Source organism: Lissotriton helveticus, chromosome 2_1 (genome assembly GCF_964261635.1).
Source record: "Lissotriton helveticus chromosome 2_1, aLisHel1.1, whole genome shotgun sequence".
Lineage (NCBI taxonomy): Eukaryota > Metazoa > Chordata > Amphibia > Caudata > Salamandridae > Lissotriton > Lissotriton helveticus.
Window position 1 is genome coordinate 543,472,151 of NC_136059.1, and position 25,289 is coordinate 543,497,439.

The 25,289-nt window shown below is 48.9% G+C and overlaps 1 protein-coding gene across 1 annotated transcript in view; it reads left to right on the forward strand.

Moving 5' to 3' along the window:
• Positions 1-25,289, forward strand: part of ARSB (arylsulfatase B) — a 267,505-nt gene that overhangs the window by 23,213 nt on the left and 219,003 nt on the right. Inside the window, exon 2 of the mRNA XM_078675211.1 lies at positions 23,094-23,280. Coding sequence (XP_078531337.1) covers positions 23,094-23,280 — 187 coding nt within the window. The remainder of the gene's footprint in view (positions 1-23,093; positions 23,281-25,289) is intronic.

A 25,289-nucleotide genomic window follows, 5' to 3' on the forward strand; every position in this document is an offset into this window, starting at 1 on the left:
CATCAAGGGCAGGTTGGGTTTTTTAGAGACACCATTTTAGGTTTGTTGTTTTATAAAGTTCTTTTTTGGAAACCATCCTCTATCAGTGCCTTTCGCTTTGACACCTCATCTATAGCTTTTGCCATTTCTTTATCGGCGATATCACCTTCCTGAATTTGTCTATGCACAGGTGAAAGCACTGACAGCCCTAAATTTGCGATAATCGTTTCCTCCAGTTCATTAGTATCTGTATGATCATAGTGGTATAGAGTGCAGGAGGAGACAGATGCATCCGCCTTCTGCCCGCAGCTTGCCGCCTCTGCCCCCGCTCCTCACCGGCCCGGTCACCTCCGTGATTCCCGCCGCTGCCCCGTAGCTCCGCCTCCCCTGCTTTCCCATTGGCCCTCCCGCCTCCCGGCCGACCCTCCCTCACGGCCCCTACTTAAGGGGTCCCTGCCGGGTCATTCACTGTGACCCCTGTGCCCTCGCAGGCGGTCGCTCCCTCCTCGCTGCTGCTGCTCGCCTGCCTGCCTACCTGCTGCTCTGCCGCTCGCTCGCCTGCCTGAGGTCTCAGCTGCTGCCTGGCCGCTCCCTGATCGCCGAGACCTCTGCTCACCTCCCCCACGCCGCTGCCCTCCGCTTCTTCCTCGGGCTCGCCTTCTGCCCGCAGCTTGCCGCCTCTGCCCCCGCTCCTCACCGGCCCGGTCACCTCCGTGATTCCCGCCGCTGACCCGTAGCTCCGCCTCCCCTGCTTTCCCATTGGCCCTCCCGCCTCCCGCCTCCCGCCTCCCGGCCGACCCTCCCTCACGGCCCCTACTTAAGGGGTCCCTGCCGGGTCATTCACTGTGACCCCTGTGCCCTCGCAGGCGGTCGCTCCCTCCTCGCTGCTGCTGCTCGCCTGCCTGCCTACCTGCTGCTCTGCCGCTCGCTCGCCTGCCTGAGGTCTCAGCTGCTGCCTGGCCGCTCCCTGATCGCCGAGACCTCTGCTCACCTCCCCCATGCCGCTGCCCTCCGCTTCTTCCTCGGGCTCGCCTTCTGCCCGCAGCTTGCCGCCTCTGCCCCCGCTCCTCACCGGCCCGGTCACCTCCGTGATTCCCGCCGCTGCCCCGTAGCTCCGCCTCCCCTGCTTTCCCATTGGCCCTCCCTCCTCCCGGCCGACCCTCCCTCACGGCCCCTACTTAAGGGGTCCCTGCCGGGTCATTCACTGTGACCCCTGTGCCCTCGCAGGCGGTCGCTCCCTCCTCGCTGCTGCTGCTCGCCTGCCTGCCTACCTGCTGCTCTGCCGCTCGCTCGCCTGCCTGAGGTCTCAGCTGCTGCCTGGCCGCTCCCTGATCGCCGAGACCTCTGCTCACCTCCCCCACGCCGCTGCCCTCCGCTTCTTCCTCGGGCTCGCCTTCTGCCCGCAGCTTGCCGCCTCTGCCCCCGCTCCTCACCGGCCCGGTCACCTCCGTGATTCCCGCCCCTGACCCGTAGCTCCGCCTCCCCTGCTTTCCCATTGGCCCTCCCGCCTCCCGCCTCCCGCCTCCCGGCCGACCCTCCCTCACGGCCCCTACTTATGACGCCCCCTCAGCGACCGCGCAGCGGACGCTCGCAGCGGGAGTGCCGATAGTGCGCCAAAGGTAAGCCCGTCTGCGCCCGTCCGCGCCTGGACCGCGCCCAGTGCCAGGACCCCTGGCCCCCACCGTCGGAAGCCGACCCGACGAATCTACGACGCCACCGAACTCATCGCACTCAACACTGGCAGGACCCCGGGTTGCTACCGAGCCACACCGAGACGCACCCACGGACCCTTCAGCTGGCACTCCTGCAAGTTCACCTGCAACCGGACCCAAGCCACACCAGCACCCACCAAGTCGAACACCAGCAGCACCCACCTGAAGTGCATCCTGCTCAACACCCGCTCCGTCCACAGACACGCCGTCGAGCTCTGGAACCTGCTCGACACCACAGCCCCAGACGTCGCCTTCCTCACGGAAACCTGGATGAACGCCTCCTCAGCGCCCGACATCGCCATCGCCATCCCGGACGGCTACAAGATCATCCGGAGGGACCGCGTCAACCAGACAGGAGGAGGCATCGCCATCATCCACAGGAACACCATCCGCATCACGACCAACACCGACGACACCCTCGCACCCGCCGAACACCTGCACTTACAGATCCACATCAACCCCAAGACAACCCTCAGAGGCACCCTCATCTACAGACCCCCGGGACCACGCACACAGTTCAGCGAAGACATCGCCGACTTCATCAGCCCGCACGCACTCCTCTCCGCTGACTACATCCTCCTCGGGGACCTCAACTTCCACCTGGAGAACAACAACGACCGCAACACCACCACCCTGCTGGACAACCTCGCCAACCTCGGACTCAAGCAACTGGTAACCACCCCCACCCACTACGCCGGACACACACTCGACCCCGTCTTCTCATCCAGCAAGGACATCGCCTTCAGCCACGCCACGGGACTCCACTGGACGGACCACAGCTGCGTCCACTTCAGCTTCAAAAGGACCACGCTCCACCATCACCAACAACAGGTCCCCCGCAGAAGCTGGAACAAGATCACAGCCTACCAGCTCGCGTCTTCCCTGAGCAAGAAGCCTCCCACCAGCACAACGAACCCCAGCCAAGCCGCCACCAACCTCACGAAATGGATCAGCGACTGCGCAGACGACCTCGCCCCTCTGAAGACCCCACCGAGCAGATCCGGCAGCAAGAAAGCCCCATGGTTTAACGACGAACTCAAGAGCTCCAAGAAGAACTGCAGAGCACTCGAGAAAACCTGGCGCAGAGACCCAACACCGGACAACATGACTGCCCTCAAGCTCGCCACCCGAAAACACCACCAACTGATCCACGCCACCAAGAAAACCGCATTCAAGGAACGACTGGACAACAACGAGCACAACAGCAAGGAACTCTTCAACATCGTGAAAGAGCTCTCCAACCCCAACGCCGGAAACAACGACATCACCCCGTCGCAAGACCTCTGCAACTCCCTCGCCTCCTACTTCCACAACAAGATCGCGGACATCCACAACAGCTTCAGCACTCAACCGACGCACGCCACGACCGAACCACCGCCCCCCACCACCACCCTCCGCGCCTGGACTCCGATCAGCACCGAAGACACCATCCGCACGATGAACTCCATCCACTCCGGATCTCCGACAGACCCCTGCCCTCACCACGTCTTCAACAAGGCCGACACTGTCATCGCACCCCACCTGCGGGACATCATCAACACCTCCTTCGACACAGCCACCTTCCCGGAGAGCTGGAAGCACGCCCAACTCAGCGCTCTACTCAAGAAACCATCAGCCGACCCCCACCGACCTCAAGAACTACCGCCCCATCTCGCTGCTCCCGTTCCCGGCTAAAGTCATGGAGAAGACTGTCAACAAGCAACTGGCCGCCTTCCTTGAGACGAACGGCTCCCTCGACCTCTCGCAGTCTGGCTTACGGGCCAACCACAGCACCGAGACCGCCCTGATCGCAGCTACCGATGACATCCGAGCCCTGCTCGACAACGGAGAAACGGCGGCCCTCATCCTCCAGGACCTCTCCGCGGCCTTCGACACCGTCTGCCACCGTACCCTAGTACAGCGCCTCAGCAACGTCGGAATCCAGGAGAAGGCACTGGAGTGGATCATCTCCTTCCTCGCCGGAAGGACACAGAGAGTCCGCCTCCCCCCGTTCAGATCGGAGGCCACCGAAGTCATCTGCGGCGTTCCTCAAGGCTCCTCCCTCAGCCCAACACTCTTCACCGTCTACATGAGCCCCCTCGCAGCCATCGCACGCCAGCACAACCTCAACATCATCACCTACGCCGACGACACCCAGCTGATCCTCTCCCTCACCAACGACCCCACCACCGCCAGAGCCAACCTGCACGAAGGGATGACAGACGTGGCCAAATGGATGACGAACAGCCGCCTGAAACTGAACTCAGACAAGACTGAAGTCCTCATCCTAGGATCCTCACCCTCCGCCTGGGACGACTCCTGGTGGCCCCCCACCCTGGGCAGCGCACCCAAACCAACAGACCACGCACGCAACCTGGGCTTCATCCTGGACTCCTCCCTCTCCATGACCAGACAAGTCAACGCCGTCTCCTCGTCGTGCTTCAACATCCTGCGCATGCTACGCAAGATCTTCCGATGGATCCCCTCCGAGAACAGGAAGACGGTCACCTAGGCCCTCGTCACCAGCCGTCTGGACTACGGCAACTCCCTCTACGCCGGAACCACCGCCAAACTCCAGAAGAGACTCCAGCGGATCCAGAACACCTCAGTACGACTCATCCTGGACATCCCCCGCCGCAGCCACATCTCCGGACACCTGAGAGACCTGCACTGGCTCCCGGTCAACAAGAGAATCACCTTCCGGCTCCTCACCCACGCACACAAAGCCCTACACAACCAAGGCCCAGGATACCTCAACAGCCGCCTCAACTTCTACGCTCCCAAACGCCAGCTTCGATCGACCAGCCACGCCCTCGCCGCCGTCCCCCGCATCCGAAGAGCCACCACAGGAGGAAGGTCCTTTTCCTACCTGGCCGCCAAGACTTGGAACTCCCTTCCGACCCGCCTCCGCCTGACCCAGGACCACCTCGCCTTCAGGAAGCAGCTCAAGACCTGGCTGTTCGAGCAGTAGCGGACCCCCCCCCCCCAGCGCCTTGAGACCCTCCGGGTGAGTAGCGCGCTATATAAATGCTTTGATTGATTGATTGATTGATTTCTATAGGGGTTGGTTAGAAGGCCCCCTTGAACAAATAGAATTTCAGGAATGGTTTATTTAGATTCAGTATTTTTAAGCTGTAAGGCCAGTAGACAACCCATTGTCTCTCAGTGTTCATATTGCTTATGTTTAATGCATGTAAGTGAATTTTCTGCTTTGGAGATACATAACTTATTAATATTGAATTTATCTGTTTAGGGTTTGCAGTTTCATCTAATTTGTGATACATTAGAAGCACAAGTGAGTCTGGCAATATATTTTTCTAGTTGAATTTGTGATTTTTTTTTCTTTCCTTCTAATAGTGGGAGACTCTCTCTTTATCACTCGCCTTACATAGGCCTTCGCAGCCACCCATAGAGTCCGAGCTGAAATAACAGAGCCCTCGTTATCATTTAGGTATGTTGTAAGAAAAGAGATTTGGCAGTTTTATCCCTGGACATTTTATTTCTGGACACCAAGAGGTCACGGGGGCATAGAAAAAGACGTCCAAATGTAGAATTATGAAGTCATGATCCATGTGCTGTTCTGAATAATTGTGGCATCAAAAACACTACACAATAATCATCCTGATAACAAAAAATCAATACAAGAACAAGTCCTCTAAACACAGAAGGTGAAAGTATATTTCTCGCTCCACTCGATAAATCAGATTCTATAGGTCTACAAAAGCTTGATTGGTGATAATGTCCAGCAGTATATGTTTCTGGGGTGTCTTACGTCAGACCTCCATGATCGATCCAACCAAGGATCAAGAACCATATTTTAGTACCCTCCCACCGCTACACTAGATTTCCCTTTGGCAAGAAGTGTTGAGGAAGCATTGGAGAAGAAGTCACCTTTCTACCCTGTGGGGACTTATTTGGATCGCACTACTGTTGTGAAATCCTGTATTTGTAGTTTGGAAAAAACAGCTTGACACTTTGGGTTTATAACATTCTCATAGGTAGTGATTTCCTCACCAAGATTTGCACTTATCCCTTCTTGATCTGTATCATTTTACCAATTCAGTCCTGTTTTAGTTTTTCAGATTCTTTGCAGGACAGATGCATTTCCTGAAGTAAGGCTATGTCTGGGTGTGTGGGACTGTAGTAAATCTGCCTTTTCTGCATGGTCACCCTAGATTTTCTGCCTTTCTCTGAAATCAATATTTGCTGGACTTTGAACTCTGTGCTCTGTTGACCCCTGCCTGTGCTTCCAATTTGAACAAGGTTGCATTGTCTGATCCCTGATTGACATATTTAACTTCCCTTGAAGTCCCTAGTAAATGATGTAGAAAATGAACTGAGGGCTTGGACGTTAAATGCCATCTGTGGACTGCAGCCCATAACGTACCATCCACCGTTTGACTGTGGTAGCCTAAAAACCTGCTGTTAGACTTTTCAAAATAACCCTTTTTCACTGGCTGGAAACTCTCCTTTTAAATATGAATAAGTCACCCCTAGGTACACTTTCTTGCTGACAAGGTAGGGTGCCTAATATTTTAAAGTGGAACACAGGCGCCATTAAATAGTCCTGTTCCTCCATTGACAAGGCACTCAAAAGCAATTTGCACTGGCAGGGCTGTAGCTGAATCCTAAAAAATGTCAAAGTACAAATAATAAACTTTAATCTGTAACTTCTGACAGGAAACGGTCACAAAAGTCATTCAAAGACTATTTTTCATATTCATTAAATGTTCAATTAATTGGTGAAGCTAGATTTTTAACACATATTTAGGGAAAAGGAGGTTAAGTTGCATTAGTTATAAATAGTGCTCCTGTTTTTTTGGTATTTATTTTTTAACATTTCCGTCTGTATCCATATTTATTTTTGGGCCATCTTATTAGTATTTATATTGTATTTCAATAATAAATGTAGCTATAAAATGATATATGTCTGCATTTATATAACTCTTCGACGTGCACTAAAACATTAAGCCTCATGGGGAGAGGTGTGGCGCCGCGGCCAGGGCGACTGACGTTGGAATCTGGGGATCACGGTTCGATCTCCAGCGCCGGCAGCAGATTAGCCCAGCACCATGTGACTCTGGGCAATAGCTTGCTTAATCTTCCCGATGGCCCCAGCGCCTAGAGACCCTTATGGGTGATTGCTCGCGCTTTACAAATGTGGATTATTATTATTATTATTATTATGCTTTAGCAAACTAAGCAGCCACGTATAACAAGACTACACTCGTAGGTACAGATTACCATCATACTACAAATATGTGTTAACATATGCCTGTATTTAAGAAAGTTTCATCCTGTACTTTAACCCTCCATGCTGTCTGCTTGCTCTGCTGTTGCCTAGAATTCATGAAAGACAGCAAGGAGAGTTTCTCACATGAAGCACCTTTTTCAGTATTTTTCCCGCTTTTAAAAAGAAATACAGACAGAAAACGTATTGTTTTCTGTCTGTATTTATCTGTAAATATCAGTAAAAAACTGAAAACCGGAAACCTTAGCTATAAAGCAGGTGCTTAGTCAGTGCTTGGTCTTAATGAGGTGTGAAAACTGCTCCCAGGGCGGGAATAATGGTTATGGGGAAGCGTTTTTCTTCCCTTGCTGGAAGACCAGTACGGTGGACCCAGTTACTTCATAAACTTGTTAAGAGGCCTGTCCTTTCACAAGTAAATTCAAAGTGAGGACTGGAGAAGGCAGCCGTTTGTCCCCTAGGTCAGGTTGGCACCATATCCAGTAGAAAGCTAGCTACCCCAAAAATCCCTTTCGAGTAACCACAGAGGAGAAAAATGCACATTTCCCTGGCCACGCCTCTGGGTGGGCACAAAGGCTGTGCACAAGGGAGGAAGGTTTTCTCCAGTAAGTAGAAGTTAGGTGCACTTCTAGGTTGTTTGCAGTATGGCAAACAGAAACTGATGCAAAAGTGGGTAGCGTTGATCCTGTGAACTTTTACTCCATTGGTTAAAGAGGAGCCAGAAGTCTCCACCCCTACTAGGTGGGGCACACCATAAATGTGGCACCCCAAGCACCCTTCTGAGAACACTTTCTGGACGATTGGAAAAGGACTGGCTCCTGCATGCAGCGACCTGAGAGGAGCCCTGAAGGACTGGACTGGCTTCCTTTTGACCAGTTGAATTACCCATTTCCAACTGGGCCTGCCCTAGACCCTGCAAAGCTTTGGCAGGATCATGCTCTAAAAGACCTACGTCTTGGAGCCTTAGGTGAAGAGCTGAGGGAAAAAAGACTCTCCTGCAAAATGCGACTTTTGGGCTTTTATACCTCCTGAGCGCCACGACCCACCGCCAGAGTCAAACACGTGAAGGCGTGACCTCCCTGGACAGAAGAAGCAGGTTTGTTCCTCCTTGAGCTTCTCTGCAGTAGTGATTCTATTTCAGCATGACCTTGGTAAGAGAGCATCCTGCCACTTAGAACCCTATTCAGATACAGCCTGCCCCATTGCCCCACTGGAGGGATATAAGCCCTAGAAAAGAGACTATTTTACGTCTTAGAAATTGGAACCAGTTGAAAGCACCATAAGCATCCGGCAAACGCGATGACTTCTCTGTGTATAACATTTCTATTTGTTCCACTCTGAGCTTTTCCTGCCAGAGCCGTGCTAAACCTCACTCAATGCCTATCTGACTTTGGTGAGATCTTTCCGCATATGACCTGCTGCCATGCCCTGTTAACATCTTTTGTCTTCAATTTTGCATACTAGTCAGAAGGTAAAATTCTTGAATGGGCCGTCCTGATTGGTGTACCAAACATTATCTTTTCCACTTACTGCTTCCAAGTGCTGTTTTTAATTAAAACATTTTAAACTTATATAACTGGTTCCCCTTGTTGGATTGTTGTTGTTTTGGTGTCATTGTGTTCATTAAAATGTACTCTGTTTTTCTAAGTTGGTTTGGTGATTTTATTGTTTAGTGTTATGACTTTATTACTGTTTTGTATTTGCATATATAAATTTTACACATAGCCGTAAGTTATGCCTAACTACAATGGGTCAAAGCTACCAGTGGGCTTGGGATCAGGGCAATTTAGTGGCTTTATGATTCACTCTGACAAGTTAGTGTTGTTATTCCTTAAGGTGAGTGACTACTCCTCCTAAATATTATTCCGTGTTCTTATAGGTGTCAAGAAAGGAGAGAAACTTCTTCCTTTTTATGGCATATGTTAGACCGTTTACACTCAAGCATAGAATCTCCTGAAATATATGTGTACCCATTTTCCAAGCTGGCCAGTAATCAGTACTGCCCCACAATGTTGTACAGGCAGATCTCCCTGCAGTGGATTTGTGAACAGAGTGTTACAAGTAGATAAGTATTGGGGACCTAAAGTCTCCCAAGGATGGTATGGTGTCCCCCTCATGCACAGACAGTTAAGTATTCGGAATGGGGTTAACATGCTTATGTGTAAATTTAGGGTTTTCGTTTTCCATTTTGGGTCATGGTATGGGAACAAACCAGTGAGTGTTTGTCACTCTTAGGAGTAGAGTAGATATAGGCACCAAAAATTATTATTCGGGTTACAGTAGTTAGGGAAAATGTAGGGAGAATTGCTATTTAAAACAAGCCTAACTGTGGTTTGGTAGGGCCATAAGAGAAAAGGAGAAATCAAAATAAGAATCCGTTGTACGGGCAAATTGATGGGCAGTTAAATGATGCAACTCCGGTTAGCCATCAGGACATGAAATGAATAATGTAACCATCGGGCGAGGCACCTATTAATACTGTACTGCATCTGGGCTCGAAAAACTTACCAAATATGAACAGTGTTGCAATCGCAGTACCCATTTTTTGACAACTCAAACAAAATTGGGCTTTTCTATTGATACTAGAGATCAGAATTGATCATTGTTTAGTATCTAACATTATACAACAAATGTCAATAGATATAAGAAACAACCAGAAAGTTAGCTAAGTGGTTCCCCCTTGTAATGTTATACCTGGATATTGAGACAGTACATATTGCACTGAGTACTGTATAACTCTGGTCAGTAGAGCATGAAAACAGTTGTTCATCAAATGTAGGGGTATCCCCCTCCTCCCCCAAATCACATGTCTATGTGGTATAAAACCTCTCAAACATGTTTTGCCTTATTAATCAAACCAGTTTATAGAGACTTCATTGTCATCACACTTGATTGCAGAAATTGGATACTCATGAGCATTCACTAGTCTTTAAGAAACAATCTTGATTTTTCTCCTGCCTCCATTTGTCCTTCTGTACTGCCATCAGATGCTCCACGGCGTATGTCTCTTCTAACCGTTCCCTTTGTTCTTGTTGTGATGTGTATGTTGATAGGTCACTCTTTGACTGTGATCATTGTGGACCATTACCCTTATGAGAAGTAGCCATGGCTGATTAATTATCGGAACCCAGTGGTGTTTCTTGCTTTTCTTGGTGGTCAAATTGCTTAATTTTTTCAATTAATTATCAATAAAGGTGGCTGTAGCAGACAATTGTGTATGTTCCACGCACCCCTAAACCCTTTTAATTTTCTTGTTTGTTTCATATGAAGATTCTTGCAAAATGTATATCTTCTGATCTCAGAACGGAAAAGCGTCATCATTTTGGCTGACATTATCACTTGTTATGTCTCCTGATGTTGCAAAAAGTAGTCGATGTTTTGCGGAGGTCCTGTTCTTCTGCTGTGCTTTCTCGTCCTTTTTAGGTTTCGCCTCGTCGAAAGCTGCGCACTGCACAGCTTTTCGGCGCAGGCGAAATCTAATGTTTACAGTATGTGTGTGTTGTCCCGCCCTCTCTTTCCATTGGCTAGCTCCATAAATGGAGGCTAGCCATTGGAAGAGAGATCTGCTCGTCATTCTGCGAGCAGATTCGTGGGCGTTCCCGCGATTTTTACTCATCCCGCCCCTTTGCGATCGTCACGCGGCGGTGGGCGGTTGTTTATTTATTTATTTTTTTCAAGCTTTGTTTTCGCCATTTTTAAAGTGTCGTTTTCAGGGGTGGGTTGCGCGATGTCCCGCTCTCCGTTCCCGCCCCCCTCCCGCTGTCCGTGTGCCCGTTCCTGCCCCCCCTCCCGCTGTCCGTGTGCCCGTTCCCGCCCCCCCCCGCTGTCCGTTCCCGCCCCCCCTCCCACTGTCTGTGCTCCGTGTGACTGCTATTGTCGGCGGTTACTTCCCTGGCTGTTCGTTTGTTTGGAGATTGCATTAGTGCTGTACTCTTAATTCCATCTCCGGGACAGCATAGGTCTATGTCCGTTTATTTACGTTCTTTTTTCGGAATCTGTGTTTCCGAGGTTATTAGCCTTTCCTGTACTCTTCCCCCGCCCTTGTGCTCCGCCCGGCGGCCGGGTTTTGCTCCGCCGTCCGGCCGAGCACAGCCAGCCACTCTTCCCCCGCCCTTGTGCTCCGCCCGGCGGCCGGGTTTTGCTCCGCCGTCCGGCCGGGCACAGCCAACCACTCTTTCTCCGCCCTTGTTCCAACCTTCAGTGACTTATCCATTCCTGCACTAGGAGAAGGAAAGACAAGAAATAAGGGGACACACTTCACTCTAATTTGGAACCCGAACATTCCTTTCCTTCAGTCTGGCCTCTGCCCATCATTCTTCACAACATACAAGGTCTCAGGCTATTTCTGAAGTGGACAGAGGAACATTCAACATGAAACAGACAGCGCTGCACATCACGCAGACAACATCACTGCTGCACTGTTGCACTGCACTGAGTCATTTTCACTGCAGTACTCGGGCAATGTGATCCTAACAGCAGCACTGCACATTCACCCTCAGAACTCTACGGGGTAACACGGTGCAGCTCTACACAGAGCATGCATGCTCGTGGGCCCGATTCCGGCGGGATGCTATCGATTTTTGGAGCAAAAAAATGCTTTTCTTTAGGCTGTCTCCCGCCTGAACAGCATCTGTTTCAATAGAAGTGAAAGGGGTAAATCCATGCTCCCGGTTGTGTTTTTAGACTCTCCCACCTCCCTCCTCTAAAATGTTGGCCTGTATGCACAGAGTGACTGTCACTGTAGCAATGCACATGGTGGCACTGACTCAGTGCAGCACTGCAGACTATGCCCTCACTGCATCACTCGACAGGGATCTCACTGCAGCGTTAGAGAGACCTCACTGCAGCACTGTAGAGTCTGACCCTCACTGCAGTGCTGCACAGCGTCCCTCGAGTATACCAAGACACCCTCTCCGCAGCACTGCACAGAGTGACAGTCATTGTTACTGCACTGGAGAGACCTCACTGCAGAACTGTAGAGCCTGACCCTCACTGCAGGCCTGAACAGCATCCCTCCAGTATACCAAGACACCCCCACAGCAGCACTGCACAGAGGGACCGCCATTATTACTGCACTGGAGAGACCTCACTGTAGAGCGTGACCCTCACTGCAGGGCTGCACAGAACAGCCCTCCGTGCAGTACTACACAAAGAAGCGCTTAATGGAGAAATGCACAGAATAATCCTCATTACCACACTACAAACAGTACCCCCTCAGCAGCACTGCACTAGAGGGCAACACTGCAAGGTGATAATCATTACATCACTGCCCAGACCGACTCTAATTACAGCACTGCACCCTGTGGCCTCCTCTGCAGCACTGCATACTGTGGCCTCCTCTGCAGCACTGCACACTGTCTCCTCCTCTGCAGCACTGCACACTGTCTCCTCCTCTGCAGCACTGCACACCGTGGCCTCCTCTGCAGCACTGCACACTGTCTCCTTCTCTGCAGCACTGCACACTGTGGCCTCCTCTGCAGCACTGCACACTGTCTCCTCCTCTGCAGCACTGCCCACTGTGGCCTCCTCTGCAGCACTGCACACTGTGGCCTCCTCTGCAGCACTGCACACTGGCTTCTCCTCTGCAGCACTGCACACTGGGGCCTCCTCTGCAGCACTGCATATTCACCCTCACTGCAGAAATGTGTGTGTGTGGCTGGCACTGGGTGTGTGTGTGTGGCTGGCTCTGGGTGTGTTTGTGTGGCTCTGGGGGTGTGTGTGTATGCTAGTAATTGCTGTCTGCTGAGCTCGTCCGTAGGGTACAATAGGTCTCACATTTGCGAGAGATTAAGCTAATGGCAATGTAAATGACAATGCCATTTATTTATCTGTTTTCAAAACCAACACATAAATACAAATTTTGTCATTTACAATGCTAATAGCTCAAACTTTTCCAAAGGCGAAACCATTGCATTGTAAATGCTTGTTCTGTATGACTTCTGAAACTCTAGGGGAGGATCGAGTGGCAGTTTTCTTGTGTTCCGAGATGAAATTTGTTGAGAAATGTGATTGTCATTTAGCTTACAATTTCTCCAGCGTCTCTGAGAAGTTAACTTTTTTCTGCGATTCCTACCCCAAAGTCTGTCATTTTCCTAAGTAGGTTCCAATGGTCAAGTAATTCTGCTAGTTTTTGTTTGACAGATGGCAATCTTACTTCAGTTGTGTCAAGACTGGTGTTAAATGAAGCAATACCACTTTTAATCAATTGCCACTTGTTTGCTGTTTCAGGTTTTTTCTTCCACTGATCCAGTTTATAATTTTACTGTGGCTATTTTTTTTGTATGGCCTCCAAAGTGGCCTCCAATGTTTTGGTTGATGTCTGATACATTATGATTTTCTGAGGCATAATGCAGCAGCTTCCGCAAAGGGACGTTGTCTAGCCTTTTTTGATTTAGGCAGTAGGCATACCCTTTGTTACTCTGCAGGAGTAAAAAAAGCCCTCTTGCCAGCTTCCATTTAAGTGTACTTTGTTCACAATTGTCTATTCACAAATCAGATATTTAGCAAGTGGTAAAAAAATGGCATCTATATTGTAGAGAAATTCATTCCAGGAGATGAGTAAAGTATCCGGTGTGGAAAACACCGGCCCAGTGGGACATACATTTCAAAAAAAGCCTCTGTACCGGTAGTAAGTGCACCGTAATAAGGAAGAACAACGGATATTCAGTCCTGTTTCTTTGGCCATGGATCTTCCCGTCAGTATTATGGCTGTTACTTCCAGTTTTCTGGGAAGCACCGGGAAACAGAGTCCTGGTCCACCACCACTGCACCCTCAACCAAGGCGGATGACTCCTCTCCCTCTACTGAGTTTTCTCTCCCCAAGAAGTTCTTCCTCAAGAGTGACCTTCACTTCTGGGCGTCTTAGAAGTGGATACTTTCTTATGACTAAATGGGTAGGGAGTAGGTGGGAAGTGGTTGTTATAATGCTGAAATGCCTCGTGAAATGTGTATACTTACAAACTTCAGTGTTTGTAGGTATTCACTACCTTCTCTCTGCCCTTTGCCTACCCCAGAAAAGGTAAGACATTTTTTAGAATGGGTATACATCCTGGGTATTGGCAGGCAGCCCTTCAACCCATCTCCAGTTTTCTTGAAGCAGGTCATCAGGCCCCCCGGCCCAAACTGAGTCTCGACCTCTACATCATGCTTAACTGAAACATAGCACTGGTTGGGGTAGATGAATGCACCTGATACACTGAAGTGGGATGGTAGCCACCTCCCCCATAGAAACAGTGACTCTCAAATTCAAGAAGATTTTGGCGACCCATGAGACCCTCGTGAAAACAAGACTCCAATGCCCCTTTCTAGAGACAAGGGATTTCAGCAGTATCTGGACTTGCTAAGCACTAAACATGTAAATGTTATGAAAATCAAAAAGAACTAGCTATTGTTCAAAAGTTTAGAGTGTGTGTTTGGGTGTAAGGAAAAACATTTGTTTTTCAAGGTAGGGACAAGACTTTTGTTTTTTAGGATGCTCTCACCTACCAACCTAGTTGGTGGCATGCTTCATCATCGGGCACCGAGTATGCCTCGGGTGTGCTGCGACAACTGTTTACAGCAGAGCGTTTTTTGTTAAGTGAGAGTGTGGTGATGGTGTTATGAGTGTGAGTTTAAAAACTGTCCTAAGGGTCCCAGTGTCCACAAGGGTTCGTTTAATGATGGGCCCTTGGCAGTGTTAAAAGCAAGGCGGAGAATGTGAGTGGAGGTAATTATGAGCCCCCACATCCAGTGTGGTCAACATGTTTCAGCCAGGCCTTACGTTAAACTGGCTTTCGTCAGGACCTTTATGTGAAAAGTTAGAATAAAAAGTTGGTCTATCAGTTGTATATGGTCAACTAAGTGACGCACTCGCTAAGGTGCGATATGGGTAAGAGGATGCCTTCCTCTAGTTTCGTACCTGTAAGGGTAAAAAACACATTGAAACTGAATTCTTATCCACTTCCACGCTGATGACGGAACCGCTCCGTCATCAGCTGCGGTAGCGCTGTGCTGATGACGGAGCGGTTCCGTCATGGCCCGCCCGACGCGCCTGCGTGGCGCTGATTTCGCGCCTGCGCGTTCTATTGGGCGGGGATATGACGGAACCGCTCCGTCATGAGCACAGCTCAACCGAGGCTGGTGACGGAGCGGTTCCATCACCAGCATGGGCGTGCCGCGCGCACCCCCGCCCCCTTAGCGCTGTGGCGGAATAGCCGCCGCAGCGAAGGTGTTAAACTTTTGTGTTTTGTTTGTTTGTCTCTGTGAAAAATACATTCAGCATGTGTGACTAGGGACCGGCGTATTTCAAATATAACAAACCGGCGTGCCAGTGTTATAATCGGAGAAATAGCGGTGGTGCTATGCGGTACGTGTCTTAATGTGATGCATAATGTCCGTGTAGATAATATGTGTTACAGTGCTATAGAATTAATAGCGAAACAAAATTATTCGTGACATTTGTGCTTAGGGAAATATACAGGCATTCTTACTCTAATGTTGTTAGAGAGAAACTCCATGAGTCACGGGTGAGGGTCCGGCTTGTAGTCTCACACTGATATTATCATGGAAACAAAAGACGGACATTCAAAGCACAACTCATGCTGCAGTTACGGGAGTTTTGTCCGTGCTGGGATAGGACTAGCACGTAAACACCTCCCTTTTTAGGGCTCGGCCTCCGCCCACGTAAGTGGGAGGAGTTTCGAGATCCTAATGTTAAAGAAGAGAAAAAAAAAGTATCTCCTAGGGCTTTGGCGAGACAAATTCCACACATTCCTTAGTGTGTTATGTCATCTGGCCAGTGATTCGTCTTGGTTGTGGTGTCGTTTTAATAGCCTTGAAGTGATAGGCTAAATGTCGTTTTCGTCAGGCATGTGTAGCATTTTTCGTGCGTGTGCGCGCAAAGAAGTACATTAATTATAATTAGGAGCTGTCAGGGTGCCTCCGTAAGTGAATCCAGATGGCCGGGCGCGTTCACCATTCAGCAGCGCTCAGCGCGCAGCTGCTCCATGCCAGGCCGGGAAAGGGCTTCATTAGTTCAAGAACAAGAGTCTGACGTTCTGTCATGGGCTGTTCTTTTAATCTCAGTTTCATTTTTTTTCTGGAATGGTTCGTGGCCGGTGTGAATGGAATTGTTCTCTCAAGTTTATAATGTGTTTCTTTGCAGCAGCTTTTGTTTTCGGAGCTGAGGTAATGAATAGCAAGCTGGCAGGCAGCGCCTTTTAGAACTGTTTGCTTTCTGGGCAGAGTCCTGCAGCGGTGTTGAACTTCAGCATAGTCTGACAGCCTGCTGTATTGTTTGTATTTTCCCATACCGCCTGCGTCAACTTTTTTCCACACACGAATTTCCAACAGTTTTGTTCTCTCTGAATAATGCGCCTTGTTACTTCCTTCAGACAGCAAGCAGAGTTTTAAAGGAATGATTCAAGGAGCCCGTCAGTTGTTGACACAACGAAAGGTGAGGTAACTGTTTGCTTGCAGTTACGGACCTTCGTTTGGGGTTTTTATTGGTATTGTTTTTCCTAATGGGATTGGTGTTTGCGAGAAAATTGACTGCGCTTGTAAGACGCGCTTGGCAAAGCGTGTCACGAGGGCTGCGTGGGGCTGATACAGATGCTCGCGCCCTATCAACATTGGGGACTGTATATTGACCGTCGTGCTGAAAGGCGGAGCAGCAGAAGTAGATTTCCGTTCTTGACTTAAATTCTATTCTTCCGAGCTCTGGGAGAAACCCCGAATGGAATCTAGGTATCCTGCTAGTTGCAGCGTTTGCGCGATGGCAAAAGAGGAAGTGTGCTAAGTTTTATTGTTTTTATTTTTTATAAAGTAAAGAACATTGGTAGGAAAGTTTGTAGAACTCCCCAAGTCTAGCAACTCGGAACACATACTTTGATTATGTCGTTTTTAGAACAGTCTGCCAAAGAATTCATTTCACAACTTGTAAATGCAGTTTGAGAGTTGAGACGGCAGTTTGAGAGTGCAGTTTGAGAGTTGAGAGTGCAGTTTGAGAGTGCAGAGTGCAGTTTGAGAGTGCAGAGTGCAGTTTGAGAGTGCAGTTTGAGAGTGCAGAATCAGAGTGCAGTTTGAGAGTGCAGTTTGAGAGTGCAGTTTGAGAGTGCAGTTTGAGAGTGCAGAATCAGAGTGCAGTTTGAGAGTGCAGAATCAGAGTGCAGAATCAGAGTGCAGAATCAGAGTGCAGTTTGAGAGTGCAGTTTGAGAGTGCCGTTTGAGAGTGCCGTTTGAGAGTGCCGTTTGAGAGTGCCGTTTGAGAGTGCCGTTTGAGAGTGCAGATTGAGAGTGCAGATTGAGAGTGCAGATTGCAGTTTGAGAGTGCAGTTTGAGAGTGCAGAGTGCAGTTTGAGAGTGCAGTTTGAGAGTGCAGATTGCAGACTGAGAGTTGAGAGTGCACGTTGAGAGTGCACATTGAGAGTTGAGAGTGCAGTTTGAGAGTTGAGAGTGCAGTTTGAGAGTTGAGAGTGCAGTTTGAGAGTTGAGAGTGCAGTTTGAGAGTTGAGAGTGCAGTTTCAGAGTTGAGAGTGCAGTTACAGAGTGCAGCATGAGAGTTGTGAGTGCAGTTTGAGAGTTGAGAGTGCAGTTTGAGAGTTGAGAGTGCAGTTTGAGAGTTGAGAGTGCAGTTTGAGAGTTGAGAGTGCAGTTTGAGAGTTGAGAGTGCAGTTTGAGAGTTGAGAGTGCAGTTTGAGAGTTGAGAGTGCAGTTTGAGAGTTGAGAGTGCAGTTTCAGAGTTGAGAGTGCAGTTACAGAGTGCAGCATGAGAGTTGTGAGTGCAGTTTGAGAGTTGAGAGTGCAGTTTGAGAGTTGAGAGTGCAGTTTGAGAGTTGAGAGTGCAGTGCAGTTTCAGAGTTGAGAGTGCAGTTACAGAGTGCAGCATGAGAGTTGTGAGTGCAGTTTGAGAGTTGAGAGTGCAGTTTGAGAGTTGAGAGTGCAGTTTGAGAGTGCAGTTTGAGAGTGCAGTTTGAGAGTGCAGTTTGAGAGTGGTGTTTGAGAGTGCAGAGTGCAGTTTGAGAGTGCAGAGTGCAGTTTGAGAGTGCAGAGTGCAGTTTGAGAGTTGAGAGTGCAGTTTGAGAGTGCAGTTTGAGAGTGCAGTTTGAGAGTGCAGTTTGAGAGTGGTGTTTGAGAGTGCAGAGTGCAGTTTGAGAGTGCAGAGTGGAGATTGAGAGTTGAGAGTGCAGTTTGAGAGTGCAGTTTGAGAGTGCAGAGTGCAGTTTGAGAGTGCAGTTTGAGAGTGCAGAGTGCAGATTGAGAGTGCAGATTGAGAGTGCAGATTGAGAGTGCATTTTTAGAGTGCAGTTTGAGAGTGCAAAGTGGCAGTGAGTGCAGACTGAGTGCAGAGTGACAGCGAGTGCAGACTGAGTGCAGAGTGACAGTGAGTGCAGAGTGAGTGCAGAGTGACAGTGAGTGCAGAGTGAGTGCAGAGTGAGTGCAGAGTGAGTGCAGAGTGAGTGCAGAGTGAGTGCAGAGTGAGTGCAGAGTGAGTGCAGAGTGAGTGCAGAGTGAGTGCAGAGTGACAGTGAGTGCAGAGTGACAGTGAGTGCAGAGTGACAGTGAGTGCAGAGTGACTGTAGAGTGAGTGCAGAGTGTCAGTGAGTGCAGAGTGTCAGTGAGTGCAGAGTGTCAGTGAGTGCAGAGTGTCAGTGAGTGCAGAGTGTCAGTGAGTGCAGAGTGACAGCAGAGTGACAGTGAGTGCAGAGTGGCAGTGAGTGCAGAGTGACAGTGAGTGCAGAGTGACAGTGAGTGCAGAGTGACAGCAGAGTGGCAGTGAGTGCAGAGTGGCAGTGAGTGCAGAGTGGCAGTGAGTGCAGAGTGGCAGTGAGTGCAGAGTGGCAGTGAGTGCAGAGTGGCAGTGAGTGCAGAGTGACAGTGAGTGCAGAGTGACAGTGAGTGCAGAGTGACTGTAGAGTGAGTGCAGAGTGAGTGCAGAGTGACAGTGAGTGCAGAGTGACAGTGAGTGCAGAGTGACAGTGAGTGACAGTGAGTGCAGAGTGACAGTGAGTGCAGAGTGACAGTGAGTGCAGAGTGACAGTGAGTGCAGAGTGACAGTGCGTGCAGAGTGACAGCAGAGTGACAGTGAGTGCAGAGTGACAGTGAGTGCAGAGTGGCAGTGAGTGCAGAGTGGCAGTGAGTGCAGAGTGGCAGTGAGTGCAGAGTGACAGTGAGTGCAGAGTGACAGTGAGTGCAGAGTGACAGTGAGTGCAGAGTGACAGTGAGTGCAGAGTGACTGTAGAGTGAGTGCAGAGTGAGTGCAGAGTGACAGTGAGTGCAGAGTGATAGCAGAGTGACAGTGAGTGCAGAGTGACAGTGAGTGCAGAGTGGCAGTGAGTGCAGAGTGGCAGTGAGTGCAGAGTGGCAGTGAGTGCAGAGTGACAGTGAGTGCAGAGTGACAGTGAGTGCAGAGTGACTGTAGAGTGAGTGCAGAGTGAGTGCAGAGTGACAGTGAGTGCAGAGTGGCAGTGAGTGCAGAGTGGCAGTGAGTGCAGAGTGACAGTGAGTGCAGAGTGACAGTGAGTGCAGAGTGACTGTAGAGTGCAGAGTGACTGTAGAGTGACAGTGAGTGCAGAGTGACAGTGAGTGCAGAGTGACAGTAGAGTGAGTGCAGAGTGAGTGCAGAGTGACAGTGAGTGCAGAGTGGCAGTGAGTGCAGAGTGGCAGTGAGTGCAGAGTGACAGTGAGTGCAGAGTGACTGTAGAGTGCAGAGTGACTGTAGAGTGACAGTGAGTGCAGAGTGACAGTGAGTGCAGAGTGACAGTAGAGTGCAGAGTGACAGTAGAGTAACAGTGAGTGCAGAGTGACAGTGAGTGCAGAGTGACAGTGAGTGCAGAGTGACTGTAGAGTGAGTGCAGAGTGACTGTAGAGTGAGTGCAGAGTGACAGTGAGTGCAGAGTGGCAGTGAGTGCAGAGTGGCAGTGAGTGCAGAGTGGCAGTGAGTGCAGAGTGGCAGTGAGTGCAGAGTGGCAGTGAGTGCAGAGTGACAGCAGAGTGCAGAGTGGCAGTGAGTGCAGAGTGGCAGTGAGTGCAGAGTGACTGTAGAGTGAGTGCAGAGTGAGTGCAGAGTGACAGTGAGTGCAGAGTGACTGTAGAGTGAGTGCAGAGTGACAGTGAGTGCAGAGTGACAGTGAGTGCAGAGTGACAGTGAGTGCAGAGTGACAGTGAGTGCAGAGTGACAGCAGAGTGACAGTGAGTGCAGAGTGACAGTGAGTGCAGAGTGGCAGTGAGTGCAGAGTGGCAGTGAGTGCAGAGTGACAGTGAGTGCAGAGTGATAGTGAGTGCAGAGTGACTGTCGAGTGAGTGCAGAGTGAGTGCAGAGTGACAGTGAGTGCAGAGTGACAGCAGAGTGACAGTGAGTGCAGAGTGACAGTGAGTGCAGAGTGGCAGTGAGTGCAGAGTGGCAGTGAGTGCAGAGTGGCAGTGAGTGCAGAGTGACTGTAGAGTGAGTGCAGAGTGACAGTGAGTGCAGAGTGACAGTGAGTGCAGAGTGACAGTGAGTGCAGAGTGACAGCAGAGTGACAGTGAGTGTAGAGTGACAGTGAGTGCAGAGTGACAGTGAGTGCAGAGTGACAGTGAGTGCAGAGTGGCAGTGAGTGCAGAGTGACAGTGAGTGCAGAGTGACAGTGAGTGCAGAGTGACAGTGAGTGCAGAGTGACAGTGAGTGCAGAGTGACAGTGAGTGCAGAGTGAGTGCAGAGTGACAGTGAGTGCAGAGTGACAGTGAGTGCAGAGTGACAGCAGAGTGACAGTGAGTGCAGAGTGACAGTGAGTGCAGAGTGACAGTGAGTGCAGAGTGACTGCAGAGACAGTGTGTCAGGGTGCACATTGTGTGAGTGTGCAGAATGAGTGTGCAGGGTAAACAGTGTGTGACTATGCAGGGTGACATTGGGAGTGTGCGGGTGAGCAGTGTGTGAATGTGTAGGGGCAGTGTGTGAGTGTGCAGAAAACACCACACACACATACACCACACACACATAACGCACACACAAACCACACACCTCAGTCTCTCAACACCACACACTTGTCACCACTCAACACAACACACTCACCACCACACTCACTCCCCAGGCTCACCCCCACAGACTCACCACCACACACTCACCAGCACACAGAAAACAACACACACAACAACACACCCCCAGCCGTCAATGAATGCTTTCACCATGCACAAACACCAACAACCATCATCCATCTGTGCACGCTTTTACCAAGCACACACCCACCAGCCGTCAGTGCACCCTTCCACCAGGCACACACACCTCCAGCCGGCAGTGCACTTTTCCACCAAGCAATCGCAGTATGGTACACTTTACTTTTAAACATATTCATATAAAGCACAGCATGCCACCATTGGTAAAATTACAATTGAACCAAGATACTTCCACTACACACCACATGCACACACTCCATAACACATGGCAAAAAGACATTGGCATTTACAATGCCATTAGCTCAAACTCAAATAAATCCGAGCCCGATTGCATTTCTAATGCTTGTTCCTACTTACTTCGTCAAAGCTCGAGACCCTCCGTTCAAACCTACTGGGCCGGCGTCAGGACTCCAATGATCACGGTCACGGGTCAGGCGGGGTTTAAGTAGTCTCCTTTTCCACAGATGGGAGCACTTGCGAGGTCGTGGTGAGCAGCGTCTGTGGGGGTGATAGACCTAAAAGACCGACACAGCGCTACGTATGTAGACTGATGCTAAGACCCAGGGGCGTCTTTGTTAATGCCTAGCTGGATCAAAAATTGGAAGTAGACGTAAAAGTGTATGTGTTCATCGGCGCTTGGCCGATTAAAGTAAGCTGCGCTTAAGCGACCCATAAAATAAAGGAAAATATCCTGAGTCCGTCTGTCGGGATGCCAAAATTAAAAGAGGAGAGAGACTATGTGGCAAGAAGTTAATATGTGAGAATAAGCACTTTTAGGATGTTGTTCAAGAACGGTGTCAAATTTTCCTGTGGGGGTAACATGTATAGTAACCATGGGGTGTATCCCATGCTCTATTGGGGCACAGGCTAGAATATTGGAGTGCCTGATGGGATGGGGACCATCCCGGTGTTGTCCTGTCGCCTCCCCTTGTGGGGCCACGTGAGAGACTAAACACGTAAAGCCATAAAAATGTAATGGGGCTTGTAGCTGAATACAAAAAATAGAGGTATCGGTAGAACAATACTACCAAATATAAGAGTAGTTGCCCACCACCAACTTCTCAAACAAGGGGTACATTGCTTCACCTTAAGGCCAACTGGAGAAAGCCCAAATGAACGAGAGACAGGCCAACAAAGAAACAAATGTATTTGAGACAGTGAACCCTACCATTACTTCGGAGGCAAATTCAGAATGCTGTTTGAGACGATCATTGCTGTGCAGGACATGATTATGGTGGCAGTCCTCCCAGATGTTAGTACCATTAGAAATGTGTCAACAGTAGCGAAGTTCAGAGAAAAATAGGAACATGGTTTCCAACCATAAGCATTGTCAAAGACATTTTGGAATAGGATAGAGTAATGAGAGAACATGAGGTAGCTTCGTAGACTGGGGAAAGGCCACTTCTCACATTGGCGACATCCAGTGCGTAGCACTCCCTGCGAGTGTGCCCATGAGCAAACACCTTCCTCAGTGTGATGGCCATATGCCTCTCTGGTTAGCGAGTTCTAATAAGATCTGTGTAAACTGAAGGGATCTGTGGGGACAGCTTATAACCTTTATTGTTTATTAGTTGTTATCATTCCAGTGTGGATAGTATGTTACAAAATCCCTTTAAGATGGACTGTGTGAAGACTGATGTGGCATCCTGCAGGCACCTGAGGTATCAGACAAAGGCCTCATAAGCTAAATCTACCCTGCAATGTGATTACTTCCAGACCCCCTTTCTTGAGTTCCTTATCTTTGCTTTTCCAGTTCTATCATCTTCCACCCAGTGCCTGCAGCTGTTCCCTTAGAAGAAAGGCTCCCTTCCATATAATAACCTACTTTATTACTTGAGGTAAAACAATCCCATTTCCACAGAATATTCCACCAATTTTTTGTAACATCTTGCTTATTATATTGTTCACAAGCATAAACTGAAAAGACCTTTATTTCCAATGCACTGCATTATTCTATTTTGGCATAACTTATAAAAATGTTGGCAAAAAGAACTGTGTTCAAATGTGTAGCCGTGCATTTGGTAATGGATTGACTCTGTTTTACCTAGATTCACACTGGCTTACAGCATGATCTCATCTGGCCTTGCCAGCCTAACTGCATCCCACTGGATGAGAAACTTTTGCCGGAAATGCTCAAGGAAGCAGGTTATGCTACACACATGGTGGGAAAGTGGCATCTTGGCATGTACAGAAAAGACTGTCTACCAACCCGAAGAGGATTCGATAGCTATTTCGGTAACTGGTATCAGATACATTTTAATGGCATTAATTTACTAGTACTTTCTTATTACATATTTAGTATTATGTGTATACTTTCGCCAACTGTCTTTAGTGCAACCTGCATTATTAGGTTAGAATCCGATATATACATGGTAATCTCACAGTAACTGTGACCACAAACTCTATTCCTTTAGAAGACAAATATCTAAATGTTCGCAAGTTGTAGTAAATGATGTATAGAAAAGTTATAACTACATTCTATCATGTATTTCTAAGATGTAAATGTATGTATGTAAATGTATTGCGATTTATATAGCGCACGTATCACCCGAAGGCATCAAGGCGCTTGCTTTGGGAACCCGTCCTGGTATTCCCCTGTGAGATAACCCCAGCAGGGTATCCACAAGGTGAAAGCCAGGCTTCCCGCCGCGAGGGGCCATAGTGGAGATTAAGCAAGCTATTGCCCAGAGTCGCAGAGTGTGAACCCGTGAGTCGAGTAGGCACCGGAACGAGAATTATCGAGTCCGTGGAATTTTTGAGCCCAAGACCCGCAGAGGCGGGGAATTGAACCCTGGTCCAGGACCGATCTCAGCTTCCGGGTCTGCCGCCTCTAACCCCTGAGCCACACTTCTCTCTAAGATGACATTTAGAATACTGTTGTAGGCATTCTTGTCTGTAGTCACTGGTGCATACAAGGTCAGTCACACCACCATTGTCTGCTGGTTTAATTGAGACTTTAGGATCATTAGTAAGTTTCGTAATGATCGACATTTCTTTGTTTGATCGATAAAAGAAAGGACGTTTGTGGTTCCTAGCCGCCTTCTCAAAATCTTTCAACACTGTTTGTTCAAAGGTGTGCACCTCTGAAGGGATGTTCTGAGGTGGAGGCGTGAATGTATACTTGGTCAATCTTGTATCCAGTGGCATCCGTCTCCTCAATAGAATCAATATAAATCTTGAGTCGGATCTTCCCAAAGAAGCCTGCTAGCTCTGTGCAGTTCTCAAAGTTGTCCCAGTGATTGGTGGTTTCAAAACCCAGTCCTTTGTTAAGGATGTGAAGTTCTTTTTGTGTTAGGATCCTGGCACTAAGAATGACTGCTAGTTGGTCTTGAGACAGGTAATGGCTTGATAATCCATAGTGCAGCTATTTGTTTGTTGTGGTGAAGGTGGAGGGCTCCAGTGTGCCTTCTGTGTTTTCCAACTCCTTCTTGCATTTCTTCGTCCCCTTCCTAGTAAAAGAGTCTTAAGTATATGGAGGTGTACAGACATTGACTTGAAAAGGGCAAAGGATAGGGCCAAAGGTGTGGAAGCAATCATGGCATCTGAGAGCCATATCTATGTGCTGGAGGTTGTAAAGTCTGGAACATTGGTGGTTGCTAATGGCCTGAATCTGATTCTTCACTGCTGCTACTTCAGTCCTCAGAATTAGATGTACCTGGTTTCCAATTAAAGAGTACAGAATGTTATCGCTATATAGATCCGGTTAAGATCAGATAGACATGAATATTATTCTGACACTTCATGAAACATGCTGGTATACTGCCAGTCGTTTCTTTGACTAGGATTGTATATCGCAGCCCTATCATCCATTGTATTTCCCAATATGTTTTTTTCCATCTTATTAGTCAACAGTTTTTCCCTATATTTTATTCCTGTGGGTTATATAGGTTGCTCATGCTTTGTTTGAAGTTGCAGTGGCATTCCAACTCACCATGGATAAGAACTTTGTATTCATCCCAATACTTGGAAACTGTGTGCTGTGGTTACTGGCCTCCTGTACTGTGTGGTACACCTTTTATTTATGACACCACAAGTTCAGGTCTGATCCTGTGGCTGGCTGGACTCCTCACTTCCTTCACCAATTCGAGCTATATGTTATAATTATGTTTGTGTTTTCTGTTTCCTGACATGCGCAGGTTTCTGAGTTTGTAAACTTTCATGAAAACCTATTTACCCCTGTTTGGGTATATCTATGTATTGTTTTGGTTACGTCTCTACTCTCACTTAAGTCTCACTAGTAGAGA